At 49.3% G+C, this 27,999-nt stretch overlaps 10 protein-coding genes across 10 annotated transcripts; 3 read left to right on the forward strand and 7 right to left on the reverse strand.

Moving 5' to 3' along the window:
• Window positions 1-8,161: 8,161 nt before the first annotated feature.
• Z520_01778 (uncharacterized protein) lies at window positions 8,162-11,514 on the reverse strand (the record flags this gene model as incomplete). Its single annotated transcript, XM_016772294.1, has 3 exons — window positions 8,162-9,368; window positions 9,449-10,856; window positions 10,908-11,514. 3 exons carry the CDS (start codon window positions 11,512-11,514, stop codon window positions 8,162-8,164), a joined length of 3,222 nt encoding a protein of 1,073 aa, XP_016635764.1.
• An 809-nt stretch (window positions 11,515-12,323) lies between these two features.
• Z520_01779 (uncharacterized protein) lies at window positions 12,324-14,053 on the forward strand (the record flags this gene model as incomplete). Its single annotated transcript, XM_016772295.1, has 3 exons — window positions 12,324-12,355; window positions 12,416-13,008; window positions 13,065-14,053. The coding sequence occupies 3 exons, from the start codon at window positions 12,324-12,326 to the stop codon at window positions 14,051-14,053; spliced, it is 1,614 nt and encodes a 537-aa protein (XP_016635765.1).
• A 441-nt stretch (window positions 14,054-14,494) lies between these two features.
• On the reverse strand, window positions 14,495-15,777 carry Z520_01780 (uncharacterized protein; the record flags this gene model as incomplete). The annotated part of the gene is made up of 5 exons (XM_016772296.1): window positions 14,495-15,355; window positions 15,407-15,458; window positions 15,508-15,556; window positions 15,607-15,658; window positions 15,742-15,777. 5 exons carry the CDS (start codon window positions 15,775-15,777, stop codon window positions 14,495-14,497), a joined length of 1,050 nt encoding a protein of 349 aa, XP_016635766.1.
• An 837-nt stretch (window positions 15,778-16,614) lies between these two features.
• Window positions 16,615-17,199, reverse strand: Z520_01781 (uncharacterized protein; the record flags this gene model as incomplete). The annotated part of the gene is made up of 1 exon (XM_016772297.1): window positions 16,615-17,199. One exon carries the CDS (start codon window positions 17,197-17,199, stop codon window positions 16,615-16,617), a length of 585 nt encoding a protein of 194 aa, XP_016635767.1.
• A 662-nt stretch (window positions 17,200-17,861) lies between these two features.
• Window positions 17,862-19,398, reverse strand: Z520_01782 (uncharacterized protein; the record flags this gene model as incomplete). Its single annotated transcript, XM_016772298.1, has 2 exons — window positions 17,862-19,133; window positions 19,201-19,398. The coding sequence occupies 2 exons, from the start codon at window positions 19,396-19,398 to the stop codon at window positions 17,862-17,864; spliced, it is 1,470 nt and encodes a 489-aa protein (XP_016635768.1).
• A 52-nt stretch (window positions 19,399-19,450) lies between these two features.
• Window positions 19,451-19,714, reverse strand: Z520_01783 (arylsulfatase; the record flags this gene model as incomplete). The annotated part of the gene is made up of 1 exon (XM_016772299.1): window positions 19,451-19,714. The coding sequence occupies one exon, from the start codon at window positions 19,712-19,714 to the stop codon at window positions 19,451-19,453; it is 264 nt and encodes an 87-aa protein (XP_016635769.1).
• Window positions 19,715-21,078: 1,364 nt separating this feature from the next.
• Window positions 21,079-21,898, forward strand: Z520_01784 (uncharacterized protein; the record flags this gene model as incomplete). The annotated part of the gene is made up of 3 exons (XM_016772300.1): window positions 21,079-21,402; window positions 21,491-21,669; window positions 21,763-21,898. 3 exons carry the CDS (start codon window positions 21,079-21,081, stop codon window positions 21,896-21,898), a joined length of 639 nt encoding a protein of 212 aa, XP_016635770.1.
• Window positions 21,899-23,056: 1,158 nt separating this feature from the next.
• Z520_01785 (uncharacterized protein) lies at window positions 23,057-23,890 on the forward strand (the record flags this gene model as incomplete). The annotated part of the gene is made up of 1 exon (XM_016772301.1): window positions 23,057-23,890. The coding sequence occupies one exon, from the start codon at window positions 23,057-23,059 to the stop codon at window positions 23,888-23,890; it is 834 nt and encodes a 277-aa protein (XP_016635771.1).
• A 157-nt stretch (window positions 23,891-24,047) lies between these two features.
• On the reverse strand, window positions 24,048-25,331 carry Z520_01786 (uncharacterized protein; the record flags this gene model as incomplete). Its single annotated transcript, XM_016772302.1, has 1 exon — window positions 24,048-25,331. The coding sequence occupies one exon, from the start codon at window positions 25,329-25,331 to the stop codon at window positions 24,048-24,050; it is 1,284 nt and encodes a 427-aa protein (XP_016635772.1).
• Window positions 25,332-26,801: 1,470 nt separating this feature from the next.
• Window positions 26,802-27,984, reverse strand: Z520_01787 (uncharacterized protein; the record flags this gene model as incomplete). Its single annotated transcript, XM_016772303.1, has 2 exons — window positions 26,802-27,022; window positions 27,078-27,984. The coding sequence occupies 2 exons, from the start codon at window positions 27,982-27,984 to the stop codon at window positions 26,802-26,804; spliced, it is 1,128 nt and encodes a 375-aa protein (XP_016635773.1).
• Window positions 27,985-27,999: the final 15 nt, after the last annotated feature.

Consider the following 27,999-nt stretch of genomic DNA (forward strand, 5'->3'; position numbering starts at 1 on the left):
ATATATACCAATCGGTAGAACCTAATACTGTTAGAATCAATATTCTAGAGGGAATAATAAAGAAAGTCGTTAGGTAAAGGACTTAATAGGAATAATTCTAGAAAGATATAGGAGTTATAGAAGAGCTAATCCTATCCCGGATAGGACTACTAAGAAAGTAGAGAGTGATCGACGACCGCGAAAACCCAGATCACTACTATAGGAGACTAGAGTGCAACGAGATACTCTATAACGAGAAAGAATAGTACCTATATTACTATAATGTCGATCCGAAATACCTAGAGTTCCTAATCCCTAAGGGAGTATATAGTAGCCTACTAGCCGCCGGCGCGATATATAAAGAATAAGAATACCCTTAGAGGAAGGAGTTATATATATATTACTAAAATAGTAACCTAAATATAATATTCGTTAATAGTATAGAAGACAATAGGAGCCCCAATTGGCTATACGTTCTAGACGAGCTAGTCGACGATAGGGCCGATAGAAGTTTTATCGCCGGAGACTTCCTATACCCTAATAAAGAAAAATACCTTATATAAATCGTATATAAATACGTTTACAATATAGACCTAATAATATTATATATACTAATATATCCGGACGGAGTATTCGGAAGATTAGAAGAATATCAAAACGAGAAGTGCGGATAGAGAGACGAACTATACGTATATTAGCTAAAAAACTTATAAGTGACGACCTAAAGAGGCGAGGAAGTCATAATAACAATCTAAGGATTAGAAAGCCTTAAGAGTTAAGAGAGATAACCGCGGATAGCCACTACGTAGTTCTCATAGTAGAACTAGCGGACCTCTAAATATCGGTTATAATCGACTCGGGAGCCAATCGAAGCTATATTAACACTAATATAGCTAAATAGTTATACGAATATAAAGTAAGGAAATAGCTTCCGTATCCGCTCGCGATAGTAGATAGACGACTATTAAAGTAGATTACTTACGAATTAAAAGAAGTTCCGTTAACGATCTTAAGATATAAGGAAAAAGCGACCTTAGATATCACGATAATACTATAATTCGATATAATATTGGGAATGAACTAGCTTTAAGAACATAACCTAATAATCGACTGGAAAACGAAGACTTTAATATTTACGGTACGTAGCACTAAGAAAACGGAAGCCCGATTAACTTTAAAGATTCTAATAAGAACAGTGTTAGTACGACCGATAGAAAGAATACTAGCTAGTTCTAGTGTAGAAGAACTACCACCGGAATATAAAGATTTCGAAAGTCTTACGAAAGAACGATAAGGCGAAGTAGCCTTATCCGAATACAAACTATAAGACTATAAAATCCCGTTCGAGGATAGGAAAGAACTAATATATTATAGAGGACTAATACTAATATCTAAGAAAGAAGAAGACTTCCTCAAAAACTATATCGAGGAATACTTAGTAAAGAAGTTTATTAGACCTTCAGAATCCAAAATCTTATATAGAGTTATCTTTATAAACAAGAAGAACGGAGAGTTAAGACCTTATATTGATTATAGAAAACTTAACGCTATTATAAAAAAGAACTAATATCCACTACCGAGAATCGACGAACTATAAGATCGGTTATTAGGGATAAAATAGTTTACGGCAATCGATGTTAAAGACGCCTATTACCGAGTAAGGATAAAAGAAGGAGAGGAGTAGAAGATAGCGTTTAGAACTAGATAGGGATTATTTAAGTACTAGGTAATATCCTTTAGACTAACTAACGCTTCCGCTACTTTTTAGGCACTTATAAACGATACGTTGAGAGAATACTTAGACGAATTTATTATTGTATATTTAGACGATATCCTTATATTCTCCAAGACCTATAAAGAACATATTCGGTATATTCGACTAGTTCTATAAGCGCTTAAGGAAAAGGATCTACTAATTAAATTAAGTAAATATGAATTTTATAAATATACGATAGCGTTCCTAGGCTATATTATGTCGTCATAAGGACTTACGCCGAACCCTGATAAAGTATAAGTAGTTAACGACTAGCTAGTACTAAGAAACGTTAAGGAAGTATAATAGTTTCTAGGACTTATCAACTACTATAGGAGGTTTATCTAAGGATTTTCAAAAATCGCGGTATCCCTTATAAACTTGACAAGAAAAGAATAGAGCTTCGACTAGAACGAAGAGTGCGAGAAAGTCTTCAACGAGCTATAGCGATAGATAACCTCTACGCCGGTCCTTATACTATTCGATCCGGAGAAGGAAGCTATACTTGAAATAGATACGTTAGATAAAGTAATAGAAGCCTATCTTTCATAGAAGGACGAAAACGGCCAATCACGACCTATCGCTTATTACTCGAGACGAATAACTTAACTAAAGTCAAATTACGACATCTATAATAAAGAACTACTAGCAATTGTAGAAGTATTAAGACAGTGGAGAGTATATCTGGAAGGGGCGAAATTCCCTATATAGATCTATATAGACTATAAGAATCTTATATATTGGATAATAACGAAGGAACTAAACCGACGACAAGTTAGATAGGCAGAAATATTGGCAAGATACGACTTTAGAATCTACTATATTAAAGGAACGGAAAATAGTCGAGTAGACGCTTTGAGTAGAAGACTAGACTATATGGGAACTACTTAGCCAAACCTAGATTCGCTACTTAAGGATAACGGAGAAACGTTACAATATAGGGAGCATAACTATACACTAGTAGTTATAGATATTAATCTTATAGAATAATAAAAGAAAGAGGTACTATAATAAAGATACGATAGTTAACTTACGGGATATCCTAGAATCGCAAAGACGATCGAACTTATCACGAGGGACTTCACTTAGAAGGACCTACGACGAGACGTGGAAGAGTATATCGGGAAGTGCGACGTCTATAAGAAAACAAAAAAGGAAAGGTATAGGCCTTATAGACTCCTAATAGTACTATAAATACTAAGTAAACTATAGAGCTCTATCGCGATTAATTTCATTACGAAGCTACCGAAATCTAAAGAGCCCCTTACGGGCAAGGAATACGATAATATTATAGTAGTTATGGAAAGACTAACAAAGTACGCCTATATACTACCGTTCACAGAAAAAGCCATAGTAAAGGATCTCGTATACCTCTTTGTGAGGACAATAATCGTATAACACGGAATACTAGATAAAATCATATCGGATAGGGATAAGCTATTCACGTTATAGTTCTAGCAATCCCTTACGGATCTACTGGGGACGGAATACAAGTTGTCGACAATATACTACCTATAGACGGATAGATAAACGGAAAGAATAAATCAAACGCTGGAATAATACTTACGGTACTACGTCAATTATAAGCAAGACAATTAGGCGTAGTTACTACCTACGGTATAAATAGTATTTAATAATAGTATAGCCGTTATAGGAATATCGCCGTTCTTCGCGAACTATAGGAAATACCTAAAGATATTTATAGAACTAAAATTTAGAAAACTAATATTAGAGGAAGTAAAAATATAAATCGAAAACATTAAGACACTATATGAAATAATGCAAAAAGAACTATAAAGGATAGTAGAAAGAATAATAATAAGAGAAAATAAGAAAAGATCTAAGGGACTAGACCTCAAAGAGAGAGAGATAGTCTATATACGACGAAAAAATATCAAAACGAAACGACTAAGCGATAAACTAGATCATATAAAAATCGGACCCTATCGTATTAAGAAGAAGTTAGGACTAGTTACGTTCGAGGTTGAACTACCGGTAAACTTAAGAGTATATCCTATATTTTACAAAGATAGACTCGAGTTATATAAGAACCCGGACGCGACACTAGGACCTATAGAGATAGACCCGAAGACTTAAGAACTAAGATACGAAGTCGAGAGGATCGAGAAATATAAGGTATAAGACGGGGTACTATATTACTTAATTAAGTAGAAGGGATATCTAAAGGAAGAAAATACGTAGAAGTCACTCGATAACCTAGATAGATAAGATATACGGAAGTATCACCGGAAGTACGGGCTACTAGTTGATAAAAATAACTTCTTTATTGATAAAATTATTAAATACTAACCCGAAACCGAAGAGCTTAAACTAGTCTACCTAGTGAGATAGTTAGGATACGACTCGGAAGATAATACGTGGGAAGTCGTAGAGAACCTACTACCTAAAGAAGTCTAATAATATCTCTAAAGTAAAAACCTTATAGGGATATACGCGGAACGTAGAACTCCGGAAAAGTTAATCGCCAGTATAAGGTACCTATTACTAATAAAATACTTAGCACGATAGTCAACTTAGGAAATATAAACCTAGGAAAAGAAGGAAGACTTACCGAAGCTACTTATTATCGAATATTACTAACACCTTATCCGAATAGCGCGGATATCTAGAGATAAAGAGATAAAAAGACGAAACTAGTAGATTATAGATTCGCTAAAGTAGGAAGAGCGGACTATCTAGTGTTACTAAGGATAGGGAAGAGACTCTCGAACTCGGCTATTTGTTAAACCGACGGTTCTAAAGTAGGGTCTAACGTAAAAGTAAAACGCGATAAGTCGTCCGAGGCCGACGCTATATCGATAGCGTCTAGGGCCTCTAACTCTCGTGATAATATCCTTTTTTATTCACTAAGGAGGCGTTATATCTATTATTATAACTAGTCCTTCTCACGCTAGATTAACATTAGAGAAGTAATCAGCTCCCCTATCCGTCTATCTTTCTCCTCTACCTTACGCTATATTCGCTCGCGTTAGTCCTAGAGACTGTCGAAATCGGAGACCGAAAAATACCCATTATATTCGCCAACTTTTTTATTTTTTCCACGACATATGCTATATATCGACTACCCTTCTATTATCTAATAGGGAGAGTCCGAGGCGATATAGTTCGAGTACCGGCCCATTTCAAAGAATTAGCGACCGAGAGATTAAATCCGTTCGGTAGTAGCTTTACGACGTTGGGTAGAGGAGATGCGAGGAGTAGGCTTGGAAACACGGTCAGACTAAAGACGTATAGTTAGTTATGAGAAAGAAAAGTAGTATAAAGAAAGGAGGGTCGGGGAACGGCCTACCTTAAGTATATCGAGGACGACAAAGAGACTAGAGAGGGGGAAGTGTTACGAATAGGCCAAAAGGACGGCCACAGTATAGGAATAAGGGAGAAGGTTTACCGAAGGGAGTGACGACACGAGCTAGGGCACGTGATGTACTCTATTGTACTCCTAAGGCTGAATAGAGCTATATAGAGCGGTATACTCTATTATACTCCTAAGGCTAAATAGAGCTATATAGATCTATACGAATCTCCTTTGTCTATATAGTCTTAGTATAAGTCTATAAGCTTTCGATATAGTTAACCTTAGTTATAAAGGAATCGAGTTATTCTCGGTTACTCGCTTTGCGTATAGCTACATACTATACACTTAGTTTCCGTCTCTACTACATTAGGCCCCACTACTATATTACCAAGTAAACCACCTCGGGTTTGCTCGTTGACACCTCATGTGTTGTAAGGCGACTCGTAACATTATATAATACTAACTTAATACTATTAGATAGTTAATTAACGATCCGAAGTACTTTACTTATAATTCTCTAAACTTTATTCGACTTATTTAAAAAGTATTTCCTAAATTTCGAGATTAGGTTAAAGAGCTATTATAGATAGATAAATACTTAGATAATAAGGATTTTAAGTATATTAAAAGTACTTTAACTTACTCTTTAGAATATAAAGAAATTAATATTTATCGCGATATAGATAAACGATTAATTATATAAGTATCTAGTACTTAACTAGTACTTAGAAGTACTTATAAAGTATTATTAATATTACTAATAGGGGAAGACTTAGAGAGTTTATAGATTATATTCTTAAAGATAATAATTAAGAACCCTTAGAAGACGATATTATTAAGATCGTAGCGCTATTATAAGTACTATTTTCTACTATTAAGCCCTTTATAAGTACTAAACTACTATTTAGAGCGGGTAAGATAGAAGAACTTAACGCTAGAGATATCTTTAAGTAAGTATCTATTATAAACTTTAATAGTTCTTATACTAATAGTTATAGAGGATTATAGAGAATATAATTCGACTAAGAGAGAGGTTAAAATCGTCTAGAAGCTATTAATAATATAGGTCTTCTTTAGCGGTTATTATTACTATAAGTACCTTAAAAGATCTTATAACTAGATATTACTAACTAAGATTAGGTTAAAGTTTAGGCTACCTTAAAATTGTAAAAGAGCGAAAAGAAGCTCTTTTAAAGACCTTTTCCCGTCTACGGTTAAAATTGATAATTACTAGAGTAATATATCTACTAGTAATAGCGCTTTAGCTAGTAATTAATAAGAAATATAGGAGTCTACTTAGGAATATTTATATTAAACTCTTAAGGAGGTCTAAAGTACTTTACTAGTACTAATATACTATTTTAGGGAGATTATACTAAGCGAAGATAAAACTTTTAAGAAGTTCTCTTAGGAATTACGGTAGAACTCTAGACGAGAGTTATAAATACTATCTAAAAGCTACCTAACTACTTCCTAAGTACTACTTCCTAATATTATAGAAGTAGAAGTATTAGATACTCTCCTAAACCTTCTTAAGAATATAAGCGAAGATAAGTATAATATCCTAATTACTTAGAAGGAAAGATACTTATAAAATACTTCTAGTATAATATAAATTAAGTTACCGACTTAAAAAAGTTAATAGTTAGTTAAAACTAGAGATTAGTACTACTAAAGTACTAAATTTTTATCTAGAAATCTTCTAATTTATTAGAAGGAAGATAATTAAGTCTTAAAACGACGTAAGTACTTTAGTAAAAGACTTTCTAAAGTACTTATTTAACTATTATAGGTCGAGGTGAAAATAGTCGATTTATTAAGAAGTAGTTTAGAGATACTTCTTTAGGACTTATTAGGTCTAGAGTTCCGAGTTAGAATTAGGAGAGTATTTAGATAAATAAATCTAATAAATAGAGTATTTTCTTAAATAGATATATATTAAGCTTAAGATTTATAGTTTTAATAACTAAAATACTTATTAAGAACTACTAAACTACTTTATAAAATGTAAGAACCCGTAGAAGTCCTTTAGATTTAGGTTCTAGTATTTTTACTCTATATTAGTATTATATAGACTAAACCTTTTTGAGGCTACGCCATAGCTAAGCCACTGTCGAGAGACCGGGCTGAAAATAAAGTAGGTCAGGTCAGCTGTACACCGGTAATGGTTTGCGCATTCGCGATGCTTCAAGTTTGTGCTGCAGAGAGTTGCCAAGACACGCTAGGCTATTTCGGAGTATCGTAAAGCGGCTTCCATAGGGTACAAATTGGGTTAGCTCAAATCATGCCATTTTAACCATTCGTTCCTATCCTTTCTTTCAACGTTCGTGAACCCTCCTGCGGTGCTAGTCATGCATTACACGCACCGTGGCGAATATCGATGGAACCCTTGGTATGTCTGCATTTGGTTCGCCCTCCAGTCGATGGGGAGGATTCCGTCAACGGACAGCCACGCGCACTCGACTATCCGTCCTTTGAAGTCAATTTAACAACATGTCGAGAAGTGGAATCCCATTGCCACGTTTGGCCTAGATGCGACACCCAATATCTCGGGGACCAGTAACACCGTTCAACACTCGCTGGACACGAGCCTGACATTGCAGAATGTGGTGTGAGAACAATGAGCTCTAGATGCGGATGCTGCCTCGGCTGTAACGTCTAGAGGCAAAGATCAGGAGCAGGTAGCGGAGAAACCTGAGGCAACGAGCTGCCGAACTCTACACCGAAGCTTCATTGTCTGATCGGTGAATCAAACCACTGCCTCTGAAACTTGGCGAGGCATTGTTACTTGGTGGGTCTTTATGACCGATACATGCCATGACAGCTGGCCGGGAATTTGCTCTGAGGACGACTCATAAGGTGATAATGGCTTGAGCGAGCCGGGATATTGATCAATACGTGGTTGTGGAGCTATTTTCTTCATCTTCCAGTTCCCAAAGGTCGAAACCCACGCTATGCGACATTGGCTAATCCAATCCGCCACAGACGCAGTGATGTCCACACAGAGCCAAGAGAGAATCATGCGTGGTAGCCAGAAAGTCCCACAACACTCTTGTCGCTCTCTGTCGGACATGCCAGGACCGGATATCTCACGTCAAGAGACTCGACCTTACCTATCTCAATTCCAACACGAAGCCAAAACTGGCTCCAGCGGCTTTCACCATATGTTCTTCTCGCGTAGCAGGGCCACAAGCACCCGTTCCCACACCGCTGACTGCCGTGTCCAGACGGAGTAAAGTGGCATCTTCCTCGAGGAGATCACAGGGATGTGGAGCTTTCTCGAGCATGTCGGCTGAGTGACGCGTTGCTGTAAAATTGAATACCGGTTGCGGTGTCGATCGAGATCGATCTGCTGAATCCTGTGTAGCGTTGGCAGACCCGAAGGGATACGCCGTGTCAATACTGGTCACTCTCACTGTCGGACCTGTTCCTTCGGCTGTCAACTCTAGCCAGCGAGTGTCCATGCGATTTCCATTCTCCTGTGGGACGTCGTATGGGGTTTGCAACTGGGCAACGTCGTCAACTTCCCAAACCCCGAAGCGCTGACTGGATTTCTTGTCCGGATACGACTCTCCAGGACCACGACCAAACCACTTGATCTGGCTGAGAGCCTTTGCTAGGACAACATCTATTCCCATTCGAGGGAGATGTTTAGGGACAGCCCCTACTGGCTTCTCCAAGTGGACAAAGACTGACAACGCGGAGCCGTCCGGCTGAAACTGGTAAGTGGTGGTTGCATGCCAGCCCCAACCCAGGGAGGGCGGAGCAATGTATGTCTGTGTCGTCAAGGTAAGGGGATTAGATCGGGACTCTTGGTCAAACACCATGGAGCGAAGTTGGGAAGTGATCTTGTCAACACCAAAAGATCGCCAGTGGGGAAGAGCTCTAGGCATGTCATTGTCCGTCGGAGGTCGCGAGAAACCAGGGATCAGGGTATCCCTGCGGTCCAAGGACTCTGAGATGACTGGGCCGGAAGGAGTGGTCCAAGATTTGAGAAGACCGCGTACTCGGCTGAAAGTGAATGTGGACTTGGGTGTTGAGATCGTCAGTGTAGAGTTGTCGTTGTGGATCATTGGCACGGATGACCCTGAGGGTAAGGGAATTGGGAGACGACATCCCGGCGAGAGTTGGTGCTGGAACCAGCCAACTTCATAACCCTTCTCTGCCCAACGTGCAGCTTGCCTCAATCGAAAGTCCACAGTGAGTATCAACTCGGACTTGGACTTGTGCTCAAATACAGCGTTAGGAATGCCAACAGCTGTTTTGGCACCTGGCACAATAGGAGGAAGTTTCAGCTGGCCGTCCAAGAGTATAGTGGAGCTAAAAGAATTATATCAGCCATGTTGAACATCCTGCAGGCTTTTCTGACAGCCCTCAAAGAGCACAGAGAGACCACTCACCTTCGCCCAAATTCTTCGACTTTGAATGTCACCTCCAAATGCTCAAGGTCGACAAAGTCGTATGCATTCTCAATGATCAAGTTTCGATCCACCAGATGAACTGAAACAGGCTGATATACTTTCTTCAGTTCTGTGAGTCCCGGAGTGGGCTCATGCTCGCTATTGCAAAGTCCGTCCATGACGAAGGTACCGTCGTGGACCTTCTGGCCAAAGTCCCCGCCATGTGCATAAAACGCTTTGCCGTCTGAGCGAACCTGGTAAAGGCCGTGGTTCGCCCACTCCCAGACGAAGCCGCCCTGGATGCGTGGGTGCGAGCGAAAGACCTCTTCGTAGTCCTCGAGGAGACCAGGACCGTTGCCCATGGCATGGGCGTACTCGCACAATATCACGGGCTTTGTGAATGTGCCGTCAGCAGCAACGTCTCTCGTTGAGGCTCTCTCTACAAGGGCGTCGACAGCCGCGTACATGAACGAGTAGATGTCCGTCGTCCCCATATCGGTGTCTTCTGCGTAATGGACCAAGCGACTCGGGTCGAGGCGCTTGCATACCTCGTACATTGCGACGTGATTCTGCCCGCAGAATGACTCGTTGCCGAGCGACCAAATAATTACGCTGGCATGGTTCTTGTCCCGCTGGACCATCTGGACGGCTCGGTCGACGTACGCGTCTTTCCACGACGGGTTGTCCGACAAGTATTTTCTCGCCTGCTTAGACACCGTACCAATCCACCGCTCGTACGAAGCTTCTCCGCCGTCCCAGTCTGCGGTGTTGGTGGCGACGACCTCGGAGAATCCATGACATTCCAGGTCGGCCTCGTCCATGACCCAGAGACCGATCTCGTCGGCTAGAGCGTAGAGGCCCGGGTGGGACGGGTAGTGCGAGCAACGTACGGCGTTGATGTTGTGTCTCTTCATCAAAATCAGGTCGTGGCGGACGAACTCGAGTGGCACCGCACGGCCCAGCCGAGGATGGTGGTCATGCCGGTTTGCACCGCGGAGTCGAATGGCTTTTCCGTTCACAGTGAGCAAGCCATTCTTGAGCTCGACCCTTCGAAAGCCCGTTGAATGCTCGACACGGTCCGTATTGTCGCCATCCGTCAATGTAATCTCGACATTGTACAAGTAAGGAGTTTCCGCCGTCCACTTGTTTGGATTGTCCACGCGTATCTCAAGCTCGACTTGCGTCGTATTTGCCCCAAACCCTTTCTCGGCACTGCCTATGGCCTTGCCTCCACGGTCGGCCCTCTCGCGCAGGGCAACCGCAACAAGCCCGCCTTTGGGGCTGTGGACATCGACCGTCACGCGGAGAAAGCCATGCTCGTAGGCAGAGTCAAGGTCCCCTCGAATGAAAAAGTCGTCAATTCGGCATGTCGCTGGAAAGGCTATGAGATGGACGTCCCGAAAAATACCTGCGCTATGTTAGCAAGGCTTTCGTTTGACCAATAGAGATATCTTTATACCGGAAAGCCACCACTGGTCCTGATCCTCGATATAAGAGCCGTCTGACCATTGATAAACGCGGACCAGAAGCTTATTGGGTTTGTCGCGTTTGACGGCGGCCGTAATGTCAAATTCGGCGGGGTTCCGGCTGCCTTGGGCGTACCCGATGAAATCATCGTTGACCCAGACGTGATAGGCACTGTCGACACCGTCGAAGCGTAGTCGCAACTGGGCACTGCAGTCCCAATCGGGAGGCACAGAAAAGGTCCGCCGATACGTGCCCGTGGGGTTCTCGTCCGGAAGATGGGGTGGACAGGCTGGAAATGGGTAGACGATATTCGTATACTGAGGCCGGCCATGGCCTTGAAGCTGCCAATGGCCCGGCACTTGGATCGTGGTCCAGGAGGTTTGTCGTTGATCGCAATCAGCGGCTTCGAGGGGACTGCCGGCGTAATAAAAGTCCCAGGCACGGTTGAGTGACAGAGAAGTGTTTGGGATCCAGTAGGACCGCGGCGGCAGCGTGTTTCGACGGAAAATCGCCTCGTTGGCATAGTCTGGCCTGCATTGATCCCTCCGCTGGGGGAAGGAAGGGCCCCCTAGACCCAGACTGTCGATTGATTCAAGCATACTTGTGGCAGAAAGCAGTTGTGTGGCCGCAGATGCGAGAAGAATATCCTCGCCAGCAGAGGCAGGGAATTTTCACAAGGTGCCAGCGAGAATGAAATGATATTTTCCGCATCCTGAAGGTGAGGCGTGCCATGGAGACCGTATCGCTACCGTATCGCTGGACGCCGGAAGGCTTAATGTCGACCCAGGCCATGGCGACATTGCCGATCCGATTCATCGCGGCTGGCATTGGGAAGGCCGAAAGATGCGGGAAGACTACCCCATGGCAATCAGTCCAGAATGGAGTTGAATTTCTCCACAGAAAGCTGGTTGCAAGATGCAGTGAACAAATGAAAGTCGGGGGTAGTCCGCGTCCAAAGCCTACGCTATGTTTCATCAACTCGATCCACGTCCGCTCAGTAACCAATCGGAGCGGCCTTTTCTCCGCCAGAGATTCCGCCCCCAATCCAGTTAGTGCCATGTCGGCGGAGAGCCGTATAGCAGCGTCCTTTGCACACATCTTCGGTTAGCTCGTAAATTTGTGTGTTGCTGCTACAACAAAACTCATAAAGAAGTCTGCCACTCGGCCAATCACAGAGAGATCGTGCCAGTCACACAAATATGCCCCGCACTTGGGCATTTGCACGTGATCCCTCCGCAAACGCCAAATCATTTTCGGCAACTTGTCAATCGCGATCTAATTATCTCTCTACCACCTGCTCTCCTTATCAGTGACAACAATGGTGCGTAAAATGTGTTAGAGTGGATGCGACCAGGCCTCTAAAACGCCGACCTATGTCCTGGGACCAGATTCCTCCACCCGGCTCCTGATGAGACCCAAATCAGCCTGTATTGTCTGTCGGTAAGTTTCTCCGACGTCTGGGATTCAGGGACGTCCAAAATCGCTCAGCTTGAGTCGTAGGAGGCGTCGGAGGAAATGCATACGGTCTTATCAGGGAACAGCGTGCGACTTCTGCACGGAGAGGAATCTGCAGTGCATTTTGAGTCAGGAGACCGACTTCCCAGAAGATGGCTACGAGCCGATTGTCCCTCGGCGGATACACGCTCTCACGCACAAGTCTAAGCTCCTGCCGCCTCTGGACTTGTGCGAGGAGCTGATCAACCTCTACTTCCGCTACGTTCATTATTCGTTCCACGTCTTGTTCCACAGGCCGTCCTTCTTGGCCGCCTTCAAGGATGGCTCCCTCTCGAGGATCCTCCTGTTCGCCGTCATCGGCATGGCAGCACGGTTTTCACAGCACGAAAGCCTGCTCAAGACACCACCTCGGGAGCGAGGCAGACCATTCACCAAGGAAGCAGAGCGATTGTTGAATCTGCACGACATCTCCCTCACCACTATCCAGGCCTGCCTTTTGCTGGGAGCGTCCGCCGTGGTTGAGGGTGAAGGGGCGACAGAATCTGTTTACTTTAGTATTGCCTGCCGTATGGGAATGCTTCTGGACCTCCCCAACGCACCGGTCACAACGCGAATCCAACAGGAGCTCAACTTTAGAGGTACGCAAACCGATCGGCATGCCTTGTAAGGTTGGCTACAACTAACTGAGCTGCAGTGTGGTGGGCGTTGTATGAAACGGACACATGGTCGTCGACCGGAACACGATTGCCAAAGATGATGCCGTTGCGCAATGTGCCGCTCCCTATGGCTGAGAAGAGATTTCTCGAGCTTTCGTCCACCAGCCCCCCGACTCGAACCTACATTGCCTCCCGGGGATCCCCAATGGCGAAGTCACACGTACCGCAGGACTCGTTGATTGCACATTCGGTGATGGTGAACCAGATCTTCTCCCAGATCGACGAGGTCAACTCACGAGCCGTGTCGGGTGAACTCCAAGGCGTCGAGCTCACGCAGGCTGTCGAGCGGCTGTCGCTCGAATTGGACTCGTGGGTCTCCAACCTCCCAGACAAGATGATCAACACGCCCGAGAACCTCGTATACTGGACGAGGCAAGGCTTCGGGAACATCTTCGTCGTCCTGCACATGGACTTCTACCACCTGTGCCAGATCCTCTTCTACCAGTTCCTCCACGGCAGCGCGGACAGAACATACCACCCCCAAAACCAGGGAGCAGCTCAGTCTCAGCTCAGGACCCAGTACGCCCAGAAATGCAGACAATACTCGACCGACGTGTGCAACCTCATCCACCTCGCAAGCGAGACCGAAGGCGCCGAAGCCGAACTCCTCAACTCGATCGTCGGCCACGTCCTGACCATCGCCTCCACCGTGCAACTGCACATCCTGCTGTTCAGCGACGACACCGACGCCGTCCAGCGCGCCCGCAGACTCCTCGAGCGCAACTTCGAGCTCCTGACCCGTCTGAAGACGTACTGGCCCTGCATCGACATCTCGTTCGCCCGCTTCGAGGCCTTCCACAAGGCCTGCCTGCGCTGCCAGGACGACTCGCACTTCCAGATGGACCAGTGGATGCTCAAGTTCATGCTCGAGTTCGCGGCGCCGCTCGCTGAGAGGTACGAAGACGAAGGTGATGGTGGGGAGGAGGGGTTTCACCGCCCGTGGTCTTTGATTAGCACTGAGATGTAGCGGGATGCATACGATACCATGTGTTCAAAGGCTGGTGGGTATTAGGGAGGTCTGGAGGCGCTGGACAGAATCTGTATATATTTTGGAGCACTAAAAATGGGGTCTGGAGAGGAGGAGAATCGACACAGCGAGCAGGTCTGACCATGGCTGGGCGCATATGCGAAAGAAACAAAAATGCGAGGCACAGGAAGAATCGGCCGGTGGTAGGTTGTCTATCGACAAACTTTTCTGATTGCATTGCCAAATTCCCGTCTACTGAGCCCAGTCTTTATCCTTGCCTTCTTACAGCTTGGCCGATCTCTTGCGCCGTTCGTGTCTAGGGACGTTTTAATCAGCCCGTGATCCCAAGCCTGATCTCTATTGCTCGTCCTACTCGCTCACCGGCACAGGCAGTGGCTGACAGAGGCCCATTCCTAAAAGTATCTCAACAGAAGGACCCGCCTACCTAGATCTTCCGAAGTTGGCCGGCGCGGCGGGCTTGTTGTCCAAGATCTCCTCAATCTCCTGCATGGTCTTGTCGTCCAGCTTCTCCAGCAGCTTGAGAGCTTTGCAGTTGTCCACGATCTGCTCGACCTTGGTGGCTCCGAGGATGACGGTGCTGACGTTGGGGTTTTTGGCGCACCACGCCAGTGCCAGTTGCGACATGTTGCCGCCCAGCCGTTCGGCGATGCTGGTCAACTTCTTGACCTTTTCGATCTTGGCCTTACCTTCGGGCTTCTGGAGCGACTCGATGGTGCTGCCGAAGAAATCCTTGTGGTTCGCGAACCGTGAGCCCTCGGGGATGCCGTCGTTGTACTTGCCAGTCAAGAGACCGGAGGCGAGTGGCGACCAGATGGTGGTGCCGTACTTGTACTCCTGGTACAACGGAGCATACTCGACCTCGAACCGTTGGCGGTGGAAGGCGTTGTACTGAGGTTGCTCGGCGATGGGGGCAATCAGGTTGTATTTCTCAGCGATCAAGGTAGCTTCCGTGATCTGAGTGGCTGACCATTCCGACGTTCCCCAGTAGTAGGCAAGGTTGAGGTTGCGGATCACCTGAGTGAAGCCCTCGACGATCTCCTTCATGGGGGTGGCATAGTCAGGTCGGTGGGCCAGGACGATATCCACGTATGGTTGTTGGAGACGCTCCAGAGAGCTCTTGAGACCTTCGACAATGTGCTTTCGGGACAGGCCACGGGTGTTGGGTTCTTTTCGTCCGGTGCCGAAGAAGATCTTGGTGGACAAGACATACTCGTCTCGGGGCCAGTTGAGCTCCTTGAGAGCATTACCCATTTCAATCTCGGATTGTCCATTGGCGTATGTCTAGATTTGGCGTAAGTCATGTGTCTGCCACTGGAAGGCGGAGTTGCTCACCTCTGCAGTGTCGAAGAAGTTGATGCCGTGGTCCCAAGCAGCTTGCAAGCATCTGTTCCAGCGTGTTAGCATGAGCCTGACGATGCGCGCACATGACATACTCCTTGACAATGTTGCCCTTCTGGGTTCCACCGTATGTGAGCCAGCCACCTGTTCACGCTGTCAGCCATTGCAACTGCGACCAATGCGCCATTGCCTACCCAGCGAGAAGACCGAGACCTTCAGTCCAGTAGGGCCGAGGTGGCGGAAGACCTAATTGTGCGGTGAAAGTCAGTGACCGTGTTTTGACGGGCGCCAGCGCGCAGCTCAATTCTGTGGGATGGAGGAAGACACACCATGTCCTTGGGGTCAAAAGCGGATCGGACAGCCATGTTTGCTAGTGATCTGGAACGAAACTGCGATTGCGGGTTGAACACACTTCTGGCTAAGCTGGAGATGAGTTTTGGGGAGCTTGGTCGCAGCAGTGATTGCATGAACCAGAGGATGGAAGGAAAGATTTAAAGAAAGGGAAGGAGAGAAAAATTATTTGCAGACGCGGGGCCACGTTATCATGACGTTGGAGGTTGGAGCCTCTCGACAATGGCTATTTAGCACTGTCAGTAGCAGCTTCTCGTAACCAATTTACCCCTCGACCACACGGACATTAGCTATCTACACTCCATGGTGGAGTTGCGGGTTTGAGAATTGGAGAGCATTTCCTGAAACTGGTAAGTCAAAACACACTTCGGACAATTGCCGGTGGCCCTGCGGTGGCCCTGCGGTGGCCCTGCGGTGACCCTGCGGTGACCCTGTGGTGACCCTTCTGTGGCGATTGATAACTAATTGGCTGGCTCGCTGTGCCTAAAGGTGCGTGCATCCAGCGTGCGCTTCAAATTCGCATTATTCATCCTCGAGATCACATTATCGACCAGTGGCAAGCGAGCGAACCAGGAGCACGAATGCCATACGGGGTGACACGGAGACACGGCTCGACGCCGTCCCCGGTCTGTACGGCCGATGCCAGCGACACGCATGCTGGAGGCCTCGATAGGCTATTATCAAGACGTTCTTACGCACGCAGCCTTTTCCCCGTGAACAGCTTTGTTATCAATCATAGGAGCTACGCGTTAACCAGCGCCTTAAGACCTGCTCTCTGGGCCACTGAGCTATACTTCATATTAGGTAATGAGAGAAGAGAAGGATTTCTCATCACAAGCTGACATTCAAAGCTATGGCAGGAACTGTTCGGGCAAGGCTCCCTTGCCGTCTATCTCAATTTCCTTGCTGTCCAGCTGGATCGCCAGCAGCCTGACCGGCTTGGAGTCACTGGGATTCCTCCACTGGTGCATCGTCCCTCGCTGGACAAAGATGTCTCCCCTCGCAAGAAGTCTCTTCTCACCCGAGTCCAGCTCCAATTCCACCTCGCCCTCTAGCACGACGCCATAGTCGATCGAAATGGTGCGATGCATGGGCGACTTTGCACCGGGAGCCATGTCGACCACCCGGCACACTGATCCACCCTTGATGACAATGCCTGGGTGTTTCTGCTGGTACCCGTTGTAGACGTCCAGGTCAGCGTCGCCGTTGAAGTCGGCTGGCATGGTGTCTGTTGCGTATGCGAGGCCGAAGCCAGAAGTAGGGAAGTTCGTCCACGTAGGATCTGGGGATATTGACCCTGCGCCAGAAGTGTTCGACGAAGACGACGGGTTGGCAGGGTCCGCAGTTGCGAATATCGCTTTTCCGTCTGCATTGTGCGTGGTGATGTGCCGGGAAAACTTGGGCAATCCCTCGACTTTGGTCGCTGGTTCTGTCATGGTTTTTTTTTCGTTGGGCCTGGGTGTTGATTTTCTCGCTCCCAGTTCTCACTATTACACACAAACGATGAAAGACACGGCAGAGCACGGGAAATGCTAACCTTTCAATGTCAGAGATAAGTTTCAGCAATGACATCCATCGAGGACACCGTTGGACATGTGGAAGTTATATCGTGCCTCATGGTGATCCGCACGATCTCTGTGAAGGCGACTGCCGAGCAATGCCTGCGGGAGAAGAGATGTTTGAGAGGAAGCGTGGGGCTGAAGATGATCGCGGGGAACTCATTGTGAGGCCAAAGGGCTCCCCACCCTCGGAATATTCCCGCCGCTCAGCCAACGATCCTGAGGCAGAGCAGGGCTCTGCCAAAGTCAAAGAGGCCAGCCCGCTCGTGCCTGATGTTCTGTCCACAAAAATTGCCGGTAGAGTGAGATGGGTAGGGAGACCTGGGAGCTTATGTGCTTATGTCTGCCCGTCATCTATCCTGTGCAAGCTCTCTCTATGAGGTCCCGCTTTATACAGTCGCCGCCCATGCCAGAGTATTTTCCGCTCAAACCACCACCAAGGCCGCTGATACAAAACCCATCTAAGCCAGAATTGCGCCGGGGCTGGGCGCTTTGAGGTCTGTCTCCCAAGGGTCATGAATTCTGCGGCAGCAGGCCGTCTAATGAGCATCTCTACCCTCGTCAACCTTCAGCACTCCATACTGCGGCGCCGCGCCGGCAACGCCGACCTCCTTGCAATATTCGTCCCAATGCTTGAGCAGCTCCTGCAGCTTGTCAGGGTGCCTCGTGCCCAGATCGTCTGTCTCGCCGGGATCTCTCTCCAGATTGTACAGCTGCCATCTTCCCGGTCCAAAGGGCTTGGGGATCAAGACGGCTTTCCATTTCCCTTTCCGGAGAGCCTGCCGGTCGAACAGCTCCCATCCCATCACCGAGTCGTCGCCATGGATGTGCTGTTGCTTCACAGGGTCGGACAGGTATGGAATCCAAGATGTGCCCCGCATAGGAACGACGGAACGGCCTTTATACGTGGTTCCCGGATGTTGAGTGCCTGCTAGTTGTAAGAGTGTCGGGGTAATGTCCATGACGGTTGCAAAGGATCGATCAAGTGTCCCAGCCCGTGACGACGTCAATGGCGGATACCTCAGAATGAACGGCACCCGGATTCCCCCTTCAGACGAGAAGGACTTGTAGAGTCTCAGGGGGGCCATCGCGGCAGAGGCCCAGCGAGGCCCGTACCAGATGTAGCTGTTGTACCGGCCCATGTTCTCGTAGCTGTTGTCGTAGTACCGATCGATGTGGTCGAAGATGTTCTCCTTGACCACGGGATACGCCTCCAGCAGGAGACCCTCGGCGCCGTTGTCGGACATGAACATGACCAAGGTGTTGTCGTACTCGCCAGTTGATTTGAGATAGGAAATGACCCGTCCAATGTTGCGGTCCATGTTCTGCACCATGGCGGCGAAGACCTCCATGGTCCGAGAGGAGAATTTCTTCTCGTCGTCGGTCAAGCTGCGCCATTCTTTGCTCAGGGGCTTGTCGAGGGGAAGAGCAAAGACCTCATGCGCCTGGGTCTCGGGCGAGATAATGCCGAGTTCCTCCAGACGTCGGAGGCGCTTCTGTCTGAGCACGTCGGGCCCTTGGTCGTAGACGCCTCGATAATCTCGGCGGTCCGCCTCCGGGGCTTGCAAGGGCCAATGAGGCGCCGAGTAAGGCAGATATGCGAAGAAAGGCTTCTGCGCTTGATCCTCGTCTCTCTCCTTAAAATATTGTAACAGTTTCGACGTGAAGGACTCGGACGAGTAAAAGTCTAGACCCAAGTCGGCGACTGGGACTGGCTTGTCGCCTTCGGCGTAAAAGGGGCCATTGCGCTCCAGTAAATCTGGCACTTTTTCCTGGACCTGTGGTTCCCACCCGTAATGATTCGCGCCACCCTGGGAGAGAGAGATTCTGTCAGCTAGCTGATTTGATGGTTTGGCTATTGGGCATGATGCCTCGTACGGGAAGCAGGCTGAATGACCGGTCGAACCCTCTCTGGGATGGATAGCGGTCCGGTGTCAGGCCGAGGTGCCATTTGCCCGACATGAGCGTGAAGTAGCCGGCATCTCGAAGAAGCTCAGGCAAGGCTGCGACTCGGTCGTTCAGGTATCCCTCGTAGCCAGGCTGGCCCACCTGGAACTCTTTGATCGCCTCAATCATGGTACCTAGTCCGGCAATGTCTGTGTATATTAACACGTTAGAAAGAGTCCCCTTATTCCAGCTTGAGGATCAATTCCCCGGGGTAATACTCGCGGTTATCTGTGCCGCTCAACAGCATTGACCGTGTCGGCGAACACGCCGCAGCTGCGTGGAAGTCTGTCAGTCGTATCCCATCACGGGCCAGGCTGTCGATGTTGGGCGTCTTGATCTCCCCGCCGAATGCGCCCACGTCCGAGAAGCCCAGGTCGTCGGCCACGATGATCAGGAAATTGGGCCGTTGCGTGCCGGTGGCTGGCTTCGCAGGTTCCCCGGCCATGATGCAGATGCACGATGGGCGAGGGATGATTCCATCAACGAGTCTGGACAGGTAAGGCGTCTTGTCGAGAGCCGTAGCTCGCGCACGACTGCGTCAGTTTGTCCACGCGGCGGAACGCGGCAATGTCGTTTTTCCGGCCGGCTTGGCGACCCCCTGAAAGATTCCCCGCATCCATTATCCAGACACGCCAGAGAATCCCTATCCTCGCTCTTTGTCTTTTCGCAAATTTGTGAGCAGTGACCTCCAATATACAGTGTCTCAGTCGTCAGCTGAGGCTCAGTCCGCATTCTACCCTATCAGCGGACACACGAGCATGATGCTGCTGGTCTTATTCGACTCAACATGACCCGACTTCCCTAGCTGGAACCGATTCGAGATGAGTGCTCATCAGTGTCAGATCGTCTCGGAGTCTATTGGGAACCGTCTTGATATAAACAGCCACTGGTCCTCTCCTCCGCCATTCGACGCTCTACGTGCAATATCATCTGGTATCCTCGATATTAACACGAGCAGTAGGTCGAAAAGGGCATCGCACCCGAAGAAAGGGGGCACCAGCCTTGCCCTGGCGTGTTTCGCAGCCTCTCCATGTGGTGAACTGGTGCCGGCGCGTATAGAACCACTGCCTTGTCCTTGCATCAGAGAAGGCATTAGGAGACTGTGAGGCCGAGACTGTGGAACCAAGAATGTGGGTCGGGCTGGCAAGCTGCAAAGGGGAGGGCTGCCGTCGCCCGGCCACGAAACCGAAGTCCGGATCTGATCTACCATCTCTTCAGTCATGTCATTGTTCGACGTGAATTGCGAGCTTCCATCATCCATCGTCCGGGGCAAGGTGGAATTAGCAGGCATGGTTCCTCTCCTAGGTCTGGGCCGGAGACTCTCATTGCGAACGTGCTGCATTCCTTTCATGAAGGCTGGGGCGTGCACGGACAATTCCATGATGAATAAGTGGCGCGGTGATTCTTCCCGCTGCATGTGGCTGTCGCAAAGTGCAGGAATGCCTGACTTCCAGCAGTCAATGATCTTTCACAACTTCATCTTCATGAACCATCATCATAAACCTGCTCCCACTTGTTGCGCCGTGCTTGACTGAAGGAAGAACCAATTCCTTAGAGACATGGAACGTTTCCTTGACTTGGGCTCTGCCACCGGGAGGAACCTCTTTGTTATCATGAACACAAAGAGAGACAATACCCGCAGAAGCACATCAAGGAGATCCGCAAACGGATGGCCGGTGGTTCTGGTCCTCTTTTATATGGCGTGGCCCAAAGCATGAAGAAAGCAAGAGATCACAACATTGCTCTCCGTCGTCTTTCTCTCGACTGTCATCACAATCCAGCTCTTACCTTACCTCCGGATCTCCCAACATGCGCGCCTTTACTCTGGGCCTCTCGACCGTAGCCGCCCTTGTGGCCTTCTCAAACCTCGTCGCAGCTCAGGCTGAGCCAGAAATCACCGAGCCCGCTGTTCTCCCAACCAGCGAAGATGAAGTGCATGCGTTTACCCCCGAATTGACACCGGACGACGAGTATTTCGTCGATGAATCGGAAGGGGCGAGGTTGGCCAAGAGGACTCCACCTGCCGGAGTCTACATCTGTAACAATAAGAGCTGGTTGGCGCCGTGTACCTGGACCAAGCTCGTCGACTCGCAATGCATGAGCTTTCCGTCGGACGCAGGCTCATCTGTCGGAGTAAGTGGACTGGCCCTCTCTTCGTCCAACAATTCCCCTTCAGTGGCGATCCGTGTGACTTTTGCTGACCCCTCATTCTCTCTTGCAGCCTCCTACTGGTTGGCAGTGTAAGATTTACTACGCCCCAAACTGCGCAGCAACCAACGGCATGACGGATGGGAAACTTACTTACCCTGGCACACCGGATCTGGGTTCCCTCTACAACAACTATAACAAGCCGGCATCGATCAAATGCAGGCAATGTCCGCAAGGATCAAACTCGCCTTGGTAAGTTCTTAATCTCTACCTTTTGTTTTCTGGGGCCGCAGTTTAGCGCTCGTTCCGAGAATGGGTTTGACTAACATGAATCTTGCATGGCAGTCTCAACAACAACGCTCCAGACTGGAACGAGGCCATAGCAAAAGCCGGATATGGAGGGGCGAATGGACAATGCTCGTCTTGGATATCCGGGAAAGTCACACACTCTGCTTGCCTCCCGGCACCCAGTATCTCTTAGGGGCTTGATAGGAAGCTGGGACGGTGGAGGAACGGGGATCTGGGTGACGCGCTCTCTCTGAGGGGACATTTCTTGTGAAATAAGCGTACCGTCGACCAGCAGGACAGAACAGCTCGTCGAGCAATGTCGGTTGGAGCAAACCTGGGGATGTTTCATAGGCCAATTCAGTGCATCTTCGAATGCCTTAACTGGTTTGCGTGTAGCGCCGCGGCGCTCCCAGTGCCAACGGACGTGAGCCCGCCTCTGATTTTCTCATCCTCCTCGCTGCCGGACCTTTCCCTACCACAGACCAGCAGCGGAGCAAGTGCAGAACAAAACTGAGCTTCATCAATTATAGTCGCCCATTCTTTCCCAACAATCTGAGGACAGCCCTCGTGGGTCACAGCAGTTAGGGAGCAGCTTGTCTGACTAACTGATGTCTAGATTGGTCCTTGACCTGAAGCCTGTCTTAATATCACCTGATCTTCCAGCATCTGTCCTCTCTTCCTTCTTCTCTTGTAGAGGGGATGATGGCAGAGAGAAAGGGTGTGACACGTAATTCACACTGTCATGGAAATAAAAAACTGAGGTTCGAAAGGACCGATGAGGGTTTCTCTCAACGAGAGTTTTTGCTCCCGAGAAGTTTGTGTGTTTTTCGTCGCCCTTTCTTTGTTGTGGCAGTCAGTTTGTGCGCTGTGGGATGGAGCATTGTGTGTAAGTGAAGCCTGTTGACCTTGGCGGGATGTTAGAAGACGCAAGTGAAGTGTCTGTCGTCCAGCCCATCCGCCAGGCGGCCAGGTATCATGTGAAGTATTCGGTACTGCTCACGTGCATCGCGTTGGCCGCTTGACCTTGGCCCACTTGAGCCTGTGACCATAACCCTTAATTAATGCCTTAACCTGTCGCAATCCGCCTTCTTTCTGCTGTAGCTGCCTCGAATCGCTTGATTCCACACACGTGGCCCAGTCACAGTTCTGCATTGAAGTCTCCCATCGCAGCGTGCGCAGCGAGGCTGAACACAGTGCCCGCCCCACATACATATCTCCACCTGACGTCAGATATCGACAACCACCCATCAATCGTACCACAGCAGCGAGCCCAGTATTACCGAGCCTTGCCATCGAACCATCATCTATCTTGTTACCTGTATGCTGCGAGTACCACGGCCAAGAAGACAACATGCCGGTGACCACTAGGAGCAAGGGCAGCCAGAAGCAAACGCACTTGGAGGACTTCGACAATAAGGAGGCAAATGAAGCCAGAAACCAAAATCCCAAGTCTAAGCGGGCACCACCTTCCACGACAAAGAAGCAGAGCCCCAAAGCTCGCTCTCAAAACAAACGCAAACAGCCTGGCAACCAAACCAAAACCGAAGAAACCCCGCGCCCAACAAAGAAGCAGAAGCAGAAACAGACTTCGATCAATCCAGACGAGGACGTCCCGCCGACGGAGGAAACCAGCAAACCCGTGGTCATCAACCGGGCGCCAGTGCTGCAGCTGTGGGCCGCATGTGTGTCACAGACACTCTATCCGGCACTGCCATGGAGCACGCATTTGAGCATCGGCTCCGCTATCTCCACGCTATGTGCCATCTCCAAGGGCCGGGCGATCGGAGTGATGGAGCCGCCTTCAGACGACCCGGCCAAGCGAGACGAGAAGGAGCGGAAGAAACGCGCCGCCGAGGAGGGCGCGGACGACGAAGTCAACGTCATGCGGTTCAGATTGTTACTCAAAGATGGAGCCGCGGTCGTGTCGGGGAAGCCGCACAAGGCCAACGAGGAGTTGTTGAAGGGCAAATTCGGCGACGGGGACGGGTACGAAAGGATCAAGCGCGCTATGGAGGAGGCGATTGAGACGTGGAAGAACAAAGGTCACGAGGAAGAAGAGCTTAACGGCAAGGCGTTCCACATGTACGAGCAGTTCCGGCCGAGTGTGCAGAGCGGACAAGGGGGGTGGGGGAGGAAAGGGGAGTTGAGGCCCGAGAAGATCAAGGCGGTGGTGGCGGGAGAGTGACCGGTGTAGAGGCATCCATGTTTTTGGCTACAAGGGGGTGTTCTCTTTTCAAATGGCAGGTTGATATATAATTTAGGACCCGTGGTCCACATTTCATCCCCCGATCGTCCCACATCTACCCTTTCCATCATCCTATCCCTCTATATGTATTGTTCGTTCACTCCCTATCCCCCTTCCACACAAACTCCTGCCTAACACTCGGCTCGCACAGCGGCCTCAACGCATACCCGTAATCGCCCCCATTCGGCGTCCTCAGGAGCGTATGGATATGAAACTTCGCGGGCTCCTTGTTGTTCAAAAACACACCACTATGGTGATCAAACTCGACCAACACGACGGGGGACTGAATGCGGAAATAGAACGGGTCACTCTCCCCAAAGCCGCCGATCCAGCAAAAGTGCGTCTCGTTGTAAAACTCCCGGAAGTGGTCTAGACGGATGGAGCGGGCCGGTTGGGGCAGGTAGAGCAGGTATTGTGTGAGGATCTGGTCGATTAGGGATTTTTGGGCGTCGGAGAGGGACGAGACGGGGATGCCTTCGTAGGGGACGATGCGGTTGTCGCGGTACGCGCCGCACAGGTGGCGTTGGTCGTCGTGGTTCCACCGCCCCTCGGGCATGGCTGGGTCTTTCATCTGGGAGAATATCTGGGCTTTGTGTTGTTGGTCGGCCGGGAGGGATTGCATTAGTTTCAAACCGAGGCGTTCTTCCTCGTGCAGGATCCGCGTGCCCTTGTAGGGGCCGTCGTCGATGATGTTGGGTTCCGCGCCCGTGAACCACGGCGACGCAAGCATCTGCGTGCGGTACAGGAAGATGTTCAGACACAGGTGGTGGCCGTAGAAGCTGAACCCCCAGGGCGCAGTGGTCGAGGGTTCGCCAAACAGCACGAAATTGTACGAGTACTCGTTCATCACGGCCTCTCCCTTGACAAGCTCGCCTAGGAACCCGTTGATGCGCATCGCCGACACGGCCTTGTCGTAGCCCTCCGGGGACAGCGTGGCGCGGAGCACGGCCATGACGCTATCCCTTACTTCTGGCGTGAGCTCGTCCAAACGGATGCCCTTATCGCTCAGCAGAAACTCTGGATTCGACCAGGTGCGCCACTCGGGCGAGTCGATGTGGTGCGACAATTTGACCAGCTGGGCCGGGGTCAGTTGTCGCGTGAGGGCTTGCGTCGCCGCGACGATCTTCTCGATGGGAATGCCTTCGTCCTGGATCTTGAATAGGCCAGGTCGCACGACCCCGTCGTTGGTCACGCCCCGGAACGGCTCCTTGAGCAGCTCCAGCCAGTGCAGGTACAGCGCGTGCAGCCACGGCGGGATCCCGGACTCCTTGAACGCGGTGGCGTAGACGTGCGCGTCCTGCTGAGCCATGGTCGTGAACCGCGGGATGCTCAGGTCCGGCAGGTATTGCCGGTACTCGCTGTCGTCCTTGGAGGTCGCCATACTTGTCTTCTTTGTCGTCCGATGGGAGGAATCAGGGAAAGGGGGGGAAGCTTCTTTAGCACAGGTTGAGCCCCGTGTCTTCGACTCTTCGTCACAGTGGAATATCTCTCCCGGCTTGGGTGGTGAGTTGAATCCCGTCAGACGAACACCCCGATATTGTCACTCTGTGGGCCGTTGGTCCGGTGTGTTTTTATGTCTCCAGCTGTCTCGACGTCTGCAAGGAGATGACCAGTCTTTTAATATATTGTGCGTCAGTAAGAAGACCCGGATTTTATCGGCGAAAGTCCACAATCCACTGGGCCGTCATGATCAATGCCAGCAAACCTTGATGTTGTCCCTTTCCTCAGACGTCCCCACGAAATGATTTGTGGCGGGGCAGGGCAATCAGTCCATGATCGGAAGATGCACCCAGCAAGGCCTCGGCGTATCGATAGTCCGACCCGATATATTAGGTATGGCTTCCGGCGGTCTCTCTTTTCCGCCAAAAATACCTGGGGTCACCTTTTCCCCTGTTTTATAGTTGTATACTGGTATATCAGGCCAGGGATCAGACCATGGGGCCTGGAGGAGAGAAGGGGCCCATAACGTTAAGACATACAGCTGTCAATGGGCTCTGGAAGCGCAAAATACCACCCTCACTCCTCCCCCGGTTACCGTTGAAGTTCTCCAATCAGCCTCACTTCTCTACGCTGATCAAGGCTGAGGCTAGAGGACCCTTTTGGGGTTGAGCCTGGGTTCCTGGGTTCTGGGCGTCAATGCGAAGATTGGATGCACACATCTATCCGGCTGTTAAAGTCGGAATACAACAAGCGATAAGGGACGAAAAGAATAATAGGCACGTTGGAGAAAGCTGGTGCACATGGCACGGACAGCTAGTAAAAGAGTCTGTATGTCGGCTGTTTTAGGACATGAAAAGACTTTAGGCAAAACTAGTCTTGCACCGCATTGCATTGAGTGGAATCCATATGCTCAGTCTTCGTGTCTAGTCTGGATATGCTAGGTGTTTTCTGTTCTGGTTCCTTCTGCTTGCAAGCAGATAATCTGTTCAACTTCGTCTTGTAGCGAGGTCAACGAGAAATACCCCAGACTCGCGCCAGCAGCCATGCCGATCGACGCTATGGTTGAGCGAAGTTGATGAACAAGGGACGGTGCAGCGATTACTTGTGTCGTTGTTGTAAAGATTCCCGTATTCCCGCATCCTAGTCGGAGGGACTAGCTTCAAATCTTTGGGCTGTGACACTCCGACATTAAGGAGTCGAGCTGGGACCTGTTGCACTAGCGACAAGCACATCCTCATGTCTTTCGTCGATGTAGGACCCGAATATTTACCTCGACCCGGTTTCAAGAGAGCTCAGGATAGGTCGAATCGAATCAATCTGCCAGCCATTCAGAATATTGTATGCAGGCACTCGGTGTGTTCTCGTTACTCTCTTTCAATGTCGTTCAGCACGCTTCGGTTTCGTATTCGCCTCAAGCAAAATTAACCCGGATGGCTTGCACGGTATTCGGATCGTTCGTGAAAGTGACAACCAACGTCTTCCCCGTCTCGTCAAAATACGGATGCGGGACCGCCGCGTAGATTGAACTGCCTGGCGTGATGGGCGTCGCTTGATACAGCGTGATGGGGTCCGACCAGGGCCCTTCCGGTTGTTGAGCGGTTTGCATAAGCACTTTCGAGTTCATCCAGTTGTCTGGCCACGCAAAAATATTAGGGTCTTTCTCCCATATGGAGGGGGTTCAACTTACCACAATACACGAAGAGAAAGCATCCAAAATAGTTGGACCAGATCACCTGTCCCTGGTTGATTTGCCAGAACACACTCTCCTTCTCACCAATAGTTGTCCCGTTGAGTCTGTCACTCTGCCATGTCTCACCGTTCCAGTACTCGTAACAGCTGACGTTTGTGGCTTCCTCGGCATGCACTCGGGTCAAATACACCCAGGGGTTGCCTTGTGGACCGTGTCCATATGCGTAGACATAATCGTTCCATCCCAGCGCGCAGACATCTCCGTACCAAGGTTCAGTTGTAGCGTCCCACCAGAATTGCGGAGGCAAACGGCTTATTTGAGGAACGGGCGGATACGCCGATGTGTCGAGGGTGATGGAGGCGACACCAGCTCCGACCAGATTGTTTGTTCCATTGGGACGGTGATTGAGGAGGAAGAACATGACGCCTTGATTCGGGGCGGTGGTCTCGACCACGTTGGTGATGCCCAAAGCGCATGTGGTCGCATCTTCTCCATAAGATGACAACAGTGGGCAGAACTGCGGCGGGTAGCCATCCGAGTTCAGGACAGGATCTACGACCACGGTCGGATCCTGTGTGGCTATCGCGACCGAGTCGCTCGTCATGCCGCGCCATGTATCGCTGTAGTTGGCATCACTGTACAGGGTGTCTCCATAGCTGAGGAGGACGTACTGGCCGAGCTGGCCCTGAAACCCCAAGTCGCGCTTGACGTAGGTTGTAGCGCTATGGACGTCTCCTAGAGTGTCAACGCAGACAATGCTTATGCTAGGCGGATATGTCTGGCAAGGAGTCGCTGTTGCACTCGAAGTATTGACAGAAATTGGTGCAGTGTTCGTTGGCAGTGGTGAGGCCTGGAGCAGAGAGGTCAGGGTGGAAAATACGAATATTGTGAAAAAGCAATCCATGGCTCGATTGGACGA

Source organism: Fonsecaea multimorphosa (assembly GCF_000836435.1).
Source record: "Fonsecaea multimorphosa CBS 102226 unplaced genomic scaffold supercont1.3, whole genome shotgun sequence".
Taxonomy (NCBI): Eukaryota; Fungi; Ascomycota; class Eurotiomycetes; order Chaetothyriales; family Herpotrichiellaceae; genus Fonsecaea; species Fonsecaea multimorphosa.